Raw genomic sequence first — 12753 nt, forward strand, 5'->3', positions numbered from 1 at the left:
GAGGGCAGTGGATTACCCCTCCATCCCCTTCCACTGACCTACTTGTAATGGAAGTTTGTACCCTATTTCAGAATTAAGGTTAAAAAAAAGGCCGTATACTTAAGAACCTTTCTTAAAAGTCGATAAGGATTGAGGACAATTGTTCTGCAAGGTGAGCTGAGCAGAATGTCATAAAAGGCAGGTCCAACAAGATGTTTTTTTGTTTGTTTGTTTAATTTTTCAGCTGAGTCCTGGGCATAATCTGCAAGGGAACAGTGGAAATACTGAGACCATCTTTTAGTTTTAACACGAGAAAAAAAAAGAAGAGGGTCATCCCATGGGGAAGTAGCAATACAGGTATATTTTATTTCACATTTTATTAGTAGACAGATGGGCAGAAAAAGACAAAATAAACCACTAAAGGGGAAGTTCAACACAAAATGCATCAGATAATCTTTTCTCATAAGTTAAACTGAAGAAAAACATCTACAATTTCAGCTAAGAAAACTATTAAAGTCAGGTGTGTCCTGCTGGTTTCAGAATAGTTGAAAATTGCATCTGAATCTTTTTGTAAATGTAAACTTTTTATCAGGATGGGAGGGGTGGAGAGTCAATTTTCAGTGGAGAACTACACATTTCCCCCTTCAATCTCTATATATGTCCCCAAAATAAGGAAACCAGCAAATAAAGAAGCTAATAATTACCAAGAAGAAAGAAGGGACTACAGAAAAAAAAGTTTGGCTAATAGAAAAGAACTCTGGAATGATATGAAATAAAAAGGGGAAGACTCTGAGAAGCAACAACGGAATCATGATAATATACTTTCTCCACCCAGCCTCAAAAAAACACAGACCTGAAGAGCACCCAGAGAGGTCTCCACTAGAGTCAAAAGAAATCTTAAAATGCAGGATTTTGACCAAATGATCAGCACAACTGTACTCTTAAGGTTCTGGCCTGAGCCTGAGATCTCCACTCCTAAAAATAAAGTTACATGCTCAAGTTTCCTTTTGCCATAGGATGTGTTCTCAGGACAGAGCTCTGGAACCAGTATCTGGGTTTTACAAGTTAGTGTGAACTATCTGAATGTCTACCTGTTGGCAAATAAACACACCGCAGTCTTTTCTGGAACTGATTGTACTCTTTATCAGAGGCAAACCCAGCCCTCAATAGTAACACCCAAAAGGGCTGAGAGGTATGACCACCTGGCTCTCTGGCTCCCTGAGTCAATGTGCAACAGAGGCCAACAGGGCCTAATGGGACAGGGCTGAGCAGCATAGCACCTCCTACAATGCCAAGGTGCCTGGCCTGCCCTGGGAGAGAGAGATGCTTTAGCAGTGAGGGTAAAGAAAATCTTAATTTTAGGACTCCAAGAGAGTAAGACCAAGGTACTGGCTGTAAACTGTGTGTGTGTGTGTGTGTGTGTGTCACGGGGTGGGGTGGTGAGATATCAGAGCATTATGAGACTGGGCTCCAGAAGATTGCCAGTTATTTGGAAGCATTACTTAAGAAGCGTGGGGAGTAAAAAGCTAGTTCCGACATCCTTCTCTGAGAGTGCGCAGTCAGTGTTATGTCACACAAATAACTGCTCTGTTCTCTGAATTTGGAGTTACTAGATTCAGGGGTGCAAGTAGTCCTGGCCCCATGGGGATTGGATATAGTCTGGGACCAGGCTCAACACCGTCCCGTATGAACCATAGCACGTCAAATGTTCTCAATACCAGAACAATTTTATAGAGGCCAGAGAGGGTTACTGGGAATTAGTCAGCAAACGTTTGGAGAGTCTGAAGAGTGAATGAAAACCCTGAGATCAGAAAGGAAGGAGAAGCTAAGGAAGCAAGCATCACCTACTCTGTCCTAGGATCCATCCTACCCTGTCCCTCATCAAATCTTTTGCTCTTTCTGAGCTGTAAGATCTGAAGAAAGGAGTTGACACTAGTGTGCAGTGATACGAAGTAGGATTGTAGTCAGTCTTTGCTGTATTTTCCTTCCTAAACCTATGGTTTTGCATAATGATTTTCCCCACTGAAAGAACACTGCCCTCCTGTGAACTGGCCCTGCTCCCATAAGAAACAAAAGTCACTGCCAAGTTCTGAAGGATCTGGTTGGTGAAGGCGGATGGATCTTAGTACTGATCGAAGTAACACATGATTCAGACTGGGGAAGTGAAAGCTGCAGCAACTGCACGGCAGGAAGAAAGATCTAGTGTTGCCCAGACACTACCTGCAGCCAACTCCCTCGGCCCTGCCCGAAGAGTCAGAGAAACCCAGAGCGAGCTCCATGCACAACTTCTACTTGCACTCCACAGCCAGCGCACATTGAAAGGAGAAAGTCCAGGTCACATCCACTGAGGAAAGGTAACTGGTCACTCATGTCTCACATATAAATCCACAGTTATCACTAGCTCAATGAAAACCAAAATCTTAACACATGCACCTAGTATTAATACTGAGTACTTAAAACTGGCTACTTAAAAAAAAAATCCTCATGGTGAAAGTATAGCGGGAAAGGCCTTGTTAAATATATAAAATAGATGTTTTCTCTCCCAACAGTGATCACCAGTAGTTTTGACTCCCCCCTCCCCCCCAGCAGCATCAACCAAACTTGGCAAAGTTAGTTTTAGCTCTTTGTTGCCATCACTAAGACTCCACACACACTAATCCCCACTCTCTCCCCAACTCCCTTGGGGGAGGGGGAGAACAATTCTGCCTTTTAAAATAAATAGCAATCAAGTGCTCAGTTCTATGTAAAGTATGAATATTTATTTCAGACTTTATATCCCAATCGATTTCAAAAAACAAAATCTGATTTCTCTCCTCAGAGTAGCTGAGGCCTCTGTTATTATGATTTCCTGGAAGCTGAAGGGGCTCTGTGCCCTTAGGAACACATTTCATCAGGCTTAGCACAAAGTCCCTGACGCCCACTGTACCCCAGACTTAAGAACAAGAAAGAAACAAAATTCACCACCATGGAGCTGAACAAATGCACACACACTAATGTAAATGGAGCAGCTAAACCTTGGCAAAATTTTTTTAAGTTTGTTTTGTGGGATTTTTATGTTTTTTTTTTTTTTCCATTTTCTTTTGCTACCCAGCATATGCAGCACTTGTGAACTCCCAATGGGTTCTCAGCTTTAAACACATTAACGTCTTGATGAAAGACTATTCTTCAAGAATCTAAAGACAGATCAAACGTGTTTTGCTGTGAACACTTTGTAGAGACGAAGTGAGGCAGGGGTTTGTGTTTAAAGAAAAAAAGAATCAATACAGTGATGGAAGGGTAAAGAATGCAAGAATTCGGACATTTCTGTAGAGGATTACCTTCTCTCCATTAAGAGGTCCATAAAAAGGAGCAAACTGAGATCCATAAGGGGAGTCAGCAGGAGCCGTGTTTGTTTTCCCCACCCCCTGTGATAGGTTTTTGCTGAGGGGCCACTGCTAGGTCCCTACTTGCTCCCCTCCCTTTGGCCTGAGACGGCAGGGCAGTACAGGGGCATCGAAGGAACATGTCACGACTCCTCATTCCCAGAATCATCATCATCATAACAGTCGGCATCTTCTTCCTCCTCATCTTCATCATCAATGTCATCGTCGTACAAGTCGTCATAAAGCAAATCTGAGCTGTTGTCATTGGAAGGCACTTTAGTTTTGATGCAGTATTCCGCCAGGGTTGTAGGGACTTTTACTCCATCTTTTTCTGCTTCGGCTTTAGTAGCTGAAACCTGTTTTCTGAAGGGAGAATAGTTTATGTAAGTCTCTGTCTTGCGGATGGATTTATAATTGGCCTTTTAAAATAACGATTCAAATTTCTGAACTTTAGTACTTGCCTGAAAGCATCTGATAGCCTCCACTACACCAAAGGCCCTCAGCTTGTCAGGTACTGTTCTGAAGGACACTTAATAGCCTTTTGAAGGGAATTTAAAGACAGTGGATCGCAAATCACCTCAGATTTATGTAAAAGTACTTACAATTCTTTTGACAAGAAATGCTGTCTGTCATACACCTGTGTTAGCAAACGTTTCTCCCTGAAGAGGCTTTTTTCTTTCCTTTTTACCTGAAAAATTCTTATTTATGAAACATTCTAAGGAATGCCACAGCATTATATATTCCTTCCATTGTATCTCATGTTTAAGCTTCTACAGCTGTACTTATTATATTACACGGTCATTTGTTTACAGATGCTTGCTAAGTAAAGTGCACTCTCCAGGAAGAAAAACTATATCTTAGTGACTTAGCAGAGTGCACCTGACACAAAGCTGGTGCATAATAAATGCTGAAAGAAAGAATGAGATAAACTATTAATAATATAAGTACCTTGGGAATAGTCATGCATTCTTCACTTACTAAATCCTTCCTTTCCTTGTAACATCAGGCTCCTTTTATGAAGCATTCCCATCTTCCACTCCTTAATCCACTCCCGCTCTTCTAAATTTCTATAGGTCCTTACTATTTATACTAATTATCTTCGATCTTTGGTGTACACCAGTCACCTAGGTGGCTGATAAAAACAAAATATAGACATCCAGATTCTATCCTTATGATCTTACTGAATGGTTATGGATTATGGAGGGATTACCTAAAGGTGTTTCTCTTCAGAAAATTTAGCTGAATAATATAGATTAGCAGTTCTGTATCAGATAACATGCATTTCTCTGCAAGGTTTTTGTTTTTGTTCTTGTTGCTGTTGTTTTTTTTAAGTATCACAAGGGATCACACTTCACATCACTTTGCTCTGAACTTAAATCTCACCTTAGAGGAGACCTGTTCTGACGACCCAATTTAGAGCAGCCATCTTACATCACTCCATCACATTATCCTACTTACCTAGTTTTTCTTTTGATGATCTTCCTCATTTGTATCATGCTGACTAGATTTAAAAAGGGACATTTTGTATAAATTCAAGTACTTACTAAACTGCAGAGATGATGGAACTATTTGTAAAGGGTATAAAAATTAACTGTATTAAGTGGAACTGAATTTCATACTGCAATTCAAGTACCAATTCTTAGGTACTGTTATGAAAACCTTATGTCCTACTCAGGACATGACCAAGAACCTAATAATGCCTTCTACATTTTTCCTTTAACACAGATGGAAACACTAAAGACCTAAAAACTTAACTGATAAAATGGTCACATGAAGTATGGCAGAGCTAGGAGTAGATTCCAAGTCTCCTAATTCTTATTCTAGGATTCTGTTAAACTATATACCAATGTTGGTGATGATGATACACAGAAGATACTGCTGCCATCGTCAAAAGGCCAATGAACAAAGGGGCTTCATTAATAAAAATTTTGAGAACAAAAATGCCTGAAATGTCTGAAGTACCTTGGGTGCTTGCAATACACTTAATAAACATGTTGAAAGTCCATAGTGTAATCATCCCAAAAAATGATTAGAAGGGAGAGTTTACAAACTTGACTGACCCAGAACCTAGAAGTTCTGGTTCCCAGGAAATCAGAGCTGCTGCAGTACTGTCTTGTGTTATGTGGTCTCTCCAAACAAACTCCTGGACTCTGGCACAAATCTCTTCCCAGACAATAAATCTAAGTGAGAGTAGACACTGAAGTTCAATTTATACCTCTCTACGACATACCCTTGGTTCTAAGTTATAAAGACGTGAATTAAACAAGACAAAACAAAGCATCTTACCTAATGATTTCAGCGTATTCTTTGTCTTTTCCTTTACTGTCCCTCCATTTCCTGAACATAACCGAAGCATCCACATTGGCTGGAGAGAAGGTATTGGGCTCATTAAGCAATGAGATTACACTTAACAGGATAGTCCTAGAAACGGGAAAAAAGGGTCAGATGCAAATACCCAATATTCATAGGATTCAAAATTCTTTTAAATTTAAGGCTATAATGTTTTGAGACCTTAGGGAAATGGAAATAGAGTATCATAAATTTTGTTTTAGGTACTCAGCTAACTGGGAGACAAAAGCAGAGGAAAGATGTGAGTCTAGCATAGGATCTTGTTGCAGGGCATAAAACTCTAGACGGCACCATCCCAACTGGCTACATGTTCCAATCTGCAAAAAGTAGAGGTCTGAAGCTTTCTGAATAACATTTTTAAAATTACAAGTTCAATAGGAAGAACAAAAGTAAAAAATATTTAGCTTCAAGGCAATCTTTTCATGGGAGATAGAGGATAAAAATGGTGCTACTTCATACATAGAATTTCTATTCATTTCTTAGAAGATCTAAGAAACAGTATTACATACAAGTGTATTTTTCCATCCTTTTAAGGGAAGAAAGACAGTTAAGCAAAAGAATGAAGGAAAAAGAACTAGTCTTTGAATAATAGAAATCTTTTTACTACGCACCTGTGTGCCAGAGGCACCAAGTGAGATGTACAGCAGCAAACAAAGTTAGATGCCATCACCTGATCTCCCAGGGCTTAGAGGACTTATGGGAGATACAAGCAGGCAGTTTTCATCCACAGATAAAAACTAGTAGTCATCTTAATCACAGGAATAAATTTCCTGTTACATAAATTAACCAAAAGAGCACAACGGGCTCCCCCCAAATACTCCAAATTTCCAAGTTTTTTTTCCCCCTAAAAGCTATGTGCATGTAAGGAAAAAAATGGGAGGAAAAAATTAAATTTCTCTGCCTTTTCTCATTGGCGCAAAGTTATAGACTGTATTGTTGCAAAATAGCCTTTTGCTCCTGGCCCCAAGCAAAAAATAAAGGGTGGGTACCAGGCAATTTTGTCATAAAATTATGACAAAAGCACTTTCAAAACTTTCCCATCTAGTTATAATTTTAATCTCTCTCTCTCTCATATGACACCCCCCCCCACACACACCTATTAGGATAATAATTCCTTGCCCCTCCTGCCAAGATCCTTCTGGATTTCTCCCAAAATTACATTTAAAAGACAAAAGAAGCTCATCACTGCTAACAATGGGAAATGGACAGGCACAACATCCTAGAAGCAAAAGAAAAATGTGGGTAGGAAATTCTATAAGGGTTGCTTCAGAAGCAAACGTACAAAACCTGTTAGATAAGGGTAAGGACAAAGTGTGGTATAAAGGGAAACAACTTACAACTCTGTGATGATGGAAATGTATAATCTTTTATCCAATGTAACCACTATGGCCGCATGTGGCCACTGAGTACTCTGAAAGGTAGCCCGTGCAACTGAGGAACTGAATTTTCAATACTAGGTAAGTTTAGTCACATGTCCAAATGAATCATTAATTAAGAAACTCCCCACGAGTTTCACCAAGTTCATTTTTCTTACACCTTGTATATATTATTAAAATACTATATTGGGAAACACAATTTAAAAAAAAAAAAAGGTGAACCATCCATTTTTACCAAAACAAGACTTACTTTTCTCATGTGTTCCTAACTGAAACCCATGATGCTTTAGAAGCATCAGGAGGTACTCTAGTGGACTGACAGCAGTTAAGCCAGGACATTTTCATCTGGAAGCAGAATACATGTTTTTTTTTTGTATGGGGAATCCATCCTATTGGTTCAGATGGCATTAATCTTCCCTTACCATCATGCCACACCTTCATACAAACAACCTACCTATACCCACAGCAATAGACATACCACCAAATGTTGGCCGAAGGATTCCATTATCTTATGAAGATGACGATGATAGGTTTGGGGATATGCTCGTGACCTAGGCTGGGGCAATCAGAACCCTGCGGGTCACTATGACGGTTCTAAACTAACAGAAGAAAGGTAATTTTTTATTCTTGATTAAAATGACAGCTGAGACTATGGAAAATCTAGAGCAGGTGGCCGTCTTTTTCACCAAATGATGAGGGCCTGCCTAATAAGGCTAAAACAGAGCAAAGTAGAATTGAGATTTTACTGATGCAATTCAAAAGCAACATCCTATTCAAAATTTCCAAACCAATATGTATGGATGGGATACAGGTAAATTATACCTATATTGATTCCCTGGGACAGTTGGGTGGGTTAAACTTGGGACAACTTGAGCCTCTGGAACATCAAATACTGGCCAAAGGGGCACCTTCAGTTTACTGTATTGTAATCTAAAATTACTATCATTTCATCTTTTCTATGTACCATGACTGAAAAGGTTTGGAGAAAATTTTATACATAGTTTAAACTGTCTAGCACTTGTACCAAAATAATTTGACACGGGCAGTACAGCTGTAGCATGGTAAACAACTCTGCAAGTGTTATTAATTCTATTTTTATACAATGGAAAAATTAACTGCTAAGACAATACAGGCAGAATGTAAAAACCATGCTCTTTCTGTTGCCATCTTTTGTTCTTAGTTTCAGTGTTTTATTAAAATTTGTATTTTTTTTTTCAGAAGAAAAACCGAAGGTGGAGAGAGTTAACAGGTGAAATAATAATAAAACTATCAAATTAACATCCGCCAAATAGAGACCAAATAATGAAACTATCAAATTAATATCCCCCAGAAAGAGGTTACTCAAATCCACTGAAGGGATTGGTTTCCTACAAATAATGAACAAAAGGAGAAAGGATCAAGAAAACAAACACTCTTAAGTCTCATTCTGTCCATGTAAGTTCACAGTTCCACATGAAGGTCTGGGGTTTAGCAGTACCATAGAGTTGCATTTGTCCATTAGACAATCTTGTGGCACTTGGGCACAAATTTTTTGGATTAGTATATAAATTTTTTGGAGCAGACTCCAAGCATCCACCCCCAGACTCGTAGTTCCCATAAAGAACTCCACTGTCCTCCATTGTAGGTATAGAGGAACTGGTCTAGCTGTCCAAATCCAGTGGTGTGTTTAACATGTTACAATAAAGAGCAGAACTAAACCAGTAAGAATTTGTGATAAAAAATGAGGGACAAAGAGTTCTTTAAGTGTTTTTAACTTACTGTACAATTGCCATGACCACCACCATTCCCAGAATTAGAGATAAATGTGCAAGGGACTACAGATAGGAGTTTTCAGGACAGGATCTGAGCCAAGATAGAAAAACATTGAGAGGAGAAAGGAAATACAAAAAGATAGGCAAAAGCACTACGTTTTATGTAGTCTTCAGGTTCATGTTTTAGATCCTTTTGCCTGCTTTAGTATTTTTTTTTATTTAGCTATCTTCTTTTGAATAAAATGTTTGTGAACAATAAAAACACCCAAGGAAAATAAAGACCAACTAATTAACACAAAAACAGACAGACACATTAACAGCAAACTAGCAAGTTGTGAAGTTCTACAGAACTTAGACGTTTAAAAAACAAAACTAAAGAAGTATTTAAGGGAGACATCTATGAACCAATGAGTAATATTTGTATTTGCCCCTTTTCAACATATAGAGACAGTAGTTAATGATATGGTTCTGACCTTTCTCTGTTATCCACTGTATCATCACATGCACAACTTTAGTAGAGAGGACAGAAAACTGGCCCTAGTGTACACAACAAAATATGACTTGGCTTACAGGTGTGCCTGGAAACAGCAGGAAAAGTTTGGAATTTTGCAGAATTAATGACTGGCACTTTTGCTCGAGTATATACATACCCTCCATATAGCATGTGAGATAGAAAGGGTTCATTCTTAAAAACCTAGATTTACTTGACTTAATACATACATTGGAGATGAAGAGAAAGATGCTGACTGACTGAGATTCTTAGGTTTTACAGGCCTAATAAAATTTGATGGAAGTTGATGTGCGATGAAGTGAAGACCAGTGCCTAACCTTTCTATTTGACCTGGGTCTTTTTAATCTCTCATTTACTACTATTTCAAAAGATGGACCAGTAACACCAGAAGACCACTCCATGAAAACTCAGTCCTTATGTTTCAAAATGGGAGAATTTCAAGAGACCATTGTGGCGAAGAAGTCTGTTTTGACTAGGTAAATGTGGTAGTTTAATGGGTCACAATTTACAAGTAGTCTTTCTTTATGCTGGTAAAGCAACAACATAGCAGCTCCTGCTGTGCAGTCCTAGAGCTGCTACTGACGGGCATATCCTTGAGAACATATGGTAGAAATGAGGTTCTCAGATTGCATTTGAGTTTAAAAAGGAAATTTAAAAAGCACAAAAAATATGTATCATTTGCACAGAATGAAAATGGCAAGTAGAGCGTGATGGGATCTAATGTGCAAACATCAAGTAAGCAATTAAAATCATCCTGGTTCAGAATGGGGTTTACAGGAGCCCTAAGAAGAGCATTTTCCCTGATCTTGCCTACTTTGCCACCCAATGCTTGGGAGCAGTCCCCAGCTTCCTGCCCTTTCAGTGGGTTGTAGATTAGAAAACATCCTACTCTACTCCCGAGAGAGACCCTTCTCTACGTGAAAGTGTCCTCTGAACTGAGAATGTATGGTACAGGAATTATAACAAAATTTATTTTTAAAAAACGGACAACGGATTACTACATGATTTTTACTACATACTCGAATGAAAAGGATTTGTTTTGACTGCTCTCCAGTTTTATTCTATTATGATAGATAAGCAAGGTTTCTTACTCATTTCATCTAATATACACATAATGTATATTATACATACATAGATATATATAAAGTTGAACCTGTATTCAGTCTCATTATAGCAATGCAGTTATTCATGGTTACATGAACTAACTGGATATAGATATCTATCTGACTAAAAATGCATTTCTAATAATTATTAAATGTAAAAATTAAAAGCATATTAAAACTATAATATATTTGTATTGGTTTTAATCGACTGTATTAGTAAAATAATTCAACACCAAAATAAGCTTAACTAGAGCCTTACTGTCACAAGCAATTAAAAAATACCTTACTGATTTTTGCAGAAAAATATTATAGGATAAATAATATAAAGCTATCAAACAAAAATATTTCAAGTATTAAGATAAAACTCAGTAGGGGTAGTAAATGGAAACTCGAATGCAAAGAGGAAAAATGTATTTTTAAATAAAATCTGTGATGTAAGCAGCTGCACTTAAAAACATGCAACAGTATATATAGTTTTACAAAATTATTTTACAGATTATGTGACCAACCCCCACACAGAGAACACCACTAAAGAAACAATGATTAAATATTCATCCATCTAGATAGAGATCAATCAACAGATAATCAAAGGAAATCACAAGAAATATGAGCCTTCCAAATCATAAGAAATATCCATATATATATATGAAACAACGAAAAAAACGGAAGTCAATTTTCGGTTTGTAAAGACTAAAATTCAGCAATGAATCCAAATATGGACATCATGAGATCCAGAGATGCAGGATGGAACTTAAGATAACAGCAGAGGAAGAATTCGGACTAGGAAAATTCTTCCAAGGTGAACACCGAGAAATGAGTAACATATGCATTATTGCTCCAAAAATACAACTCTTCAAAATGATGCATAAATGCTACTTAAAGCTCTAGTGGAAGACAAAACAACCAAATTATAAATAGGATTCTTTTGTACCTGTTAAAAGATAATAGCCCAATCTTAAGAACCACCTAAAAACCAGATTATTCCTTAAGTAACCCCTTACCTGACATTCTGAGTAGGATTCCACCTTTCGGAGGGCAGTTCACCACTCTGTGGGTCATCTACTGGTGGATGAAGAATTGAAATGCATACATCTCCATTCTATAAGACACAAATATCGCATTCAGTAAATATTCAAAAATATATTTTAAAAGACATCAGTTCTGAAATTGCTTTTATTCCTACAAAACTTGTTTTCTTATCAATAGGTGAGAAAACAATTCTGCTTTTATTTCACATTTGGAATCAAGTGTTAAAAATTAAACATTTATGGACATCAGAAACATAGCAGAGTGAAAGATTTCCCCAGATATCTCCCCTTGAAACAACAATAAGCTGAACACCTAAAACTCAACATAAAACACCCAAACGGCACACAGGGATGTCTGAGTGAGGGATCTGTGAATAAGAGCTACCACAGGTCAGAACTTCAGGAGATGGGGGTAGACTGGGAGAAACAAAGAAGCTACCTCTGTCAGCCAGAGCTCCCAGCAGGAGGAGGGGAGCAGAGAAGGTGTGGCAGGTTTCCTAAATAGCCCTGACCCTAGAGAGCTATGAGCTTCATGCAACTGGTGGCAATACACAGCCATCAGGGCAGGAAGCAAAGAAGTGGGGACAGCAGAGAAGTAGGGATGGCTGAGAAGCAATAGTTGATTATTACCACCCACAGCTGCAAAATGCCAAGCTGAACTGCAGCCCCCATTCTCCAACCCAGATGACCCCCTCTCCCCATATCCTTCAAGACTAAACACCGCGGAGCCCCAAGGGATTCTGAGCAAACGCTATGGAAACTGTCACTAACACTGATAGGGGCCGAGACTGAGGGTAGAGCGCGTGACTGAATAAAAGGGGGAAAAAAGGCATTTTTTACACTTTATATAAAGCAAGGATCCAAGAGGCTTAGATACCACCTACTGGAAACCAAAAGAAAAACTCTTTCTTAGCAACAAGCTAAAGACAGACCTATATATACCTCTTCTTCCCGGAAAAAAAGGCATAATACGCTTCTATTAATGCCCAGGCAGAGAAATAGTCCATTAAACACCATGAACAACGAAAGTAAGAAGGCAGCTCAGAAAGAAAGATAAAAATCACCAGAAAATAAGCTTAAAGACATTAAAATATGTGACTTTTAAATGACAAGAGAATTCAGGACGATACTTCTGAAAAAACTCAATGAGATCCAAAATAATTCATAACAACAATTCCAGGAACTGAAAAAACAACTCGATCAGAAGAATGAATTTTTTAGCAAGGAGACTGAAACCCTCAAAAAAAAAAACAAATAAAACTTTTGGAGATGAAGAACACACTTAAAGAGATGA

At 38.2% G+C, this 12753-nt stretch overlaps 1 protein-coding gene across 1 annotated transcript in view; it reads right to left on the bottom strand.

Moving 5' to 3' along the window:
- Window positions 1-325: 325 nt before the first annotated feature.
- Window positions 326-12753, bottom strand: part of UBE2R2 (ubiquitin conjugating enzyme E2 R2) — a 90986-nt gene continuing 78558 nt past the window's right edge. The window contains exons 3-5 of the mRNA XM_016130216.2: window positions 11433-11530; window positions 5628-5762; window positions 326-3704 (exon numbers count right to left, since the gene is read on the bottom strand). Of these exons, the coding sequence (XP_015985702.1) occupies window positions 3485-3704; window positions 5628-5762; window positions 11433-11530 (453 nt within the window). The 3' untranslated portion in view covers window positions 326-3484. The remainder of the gene's footprint in view (window positions 3705-5627; window positions 5763-11432; window positions 11531-12753) is intronic.

This window comes from Rousettus aegyptiacus, unplaced genomic scaffold (genome assembly GCF_014176215.1).
Source record: "Rousettus aegyptiacus isolate mRouAeg1 unplaced genomic scaffold, mRouAeg1.p scaffold_m13_p_3, whole genome shotgun sequence".
NCBI lineage: Eukaryota > Metazoa > Chordata > Mammalia > Chiroptera > Pteropodidae > Rousettus > Rousettus aegyptiacus.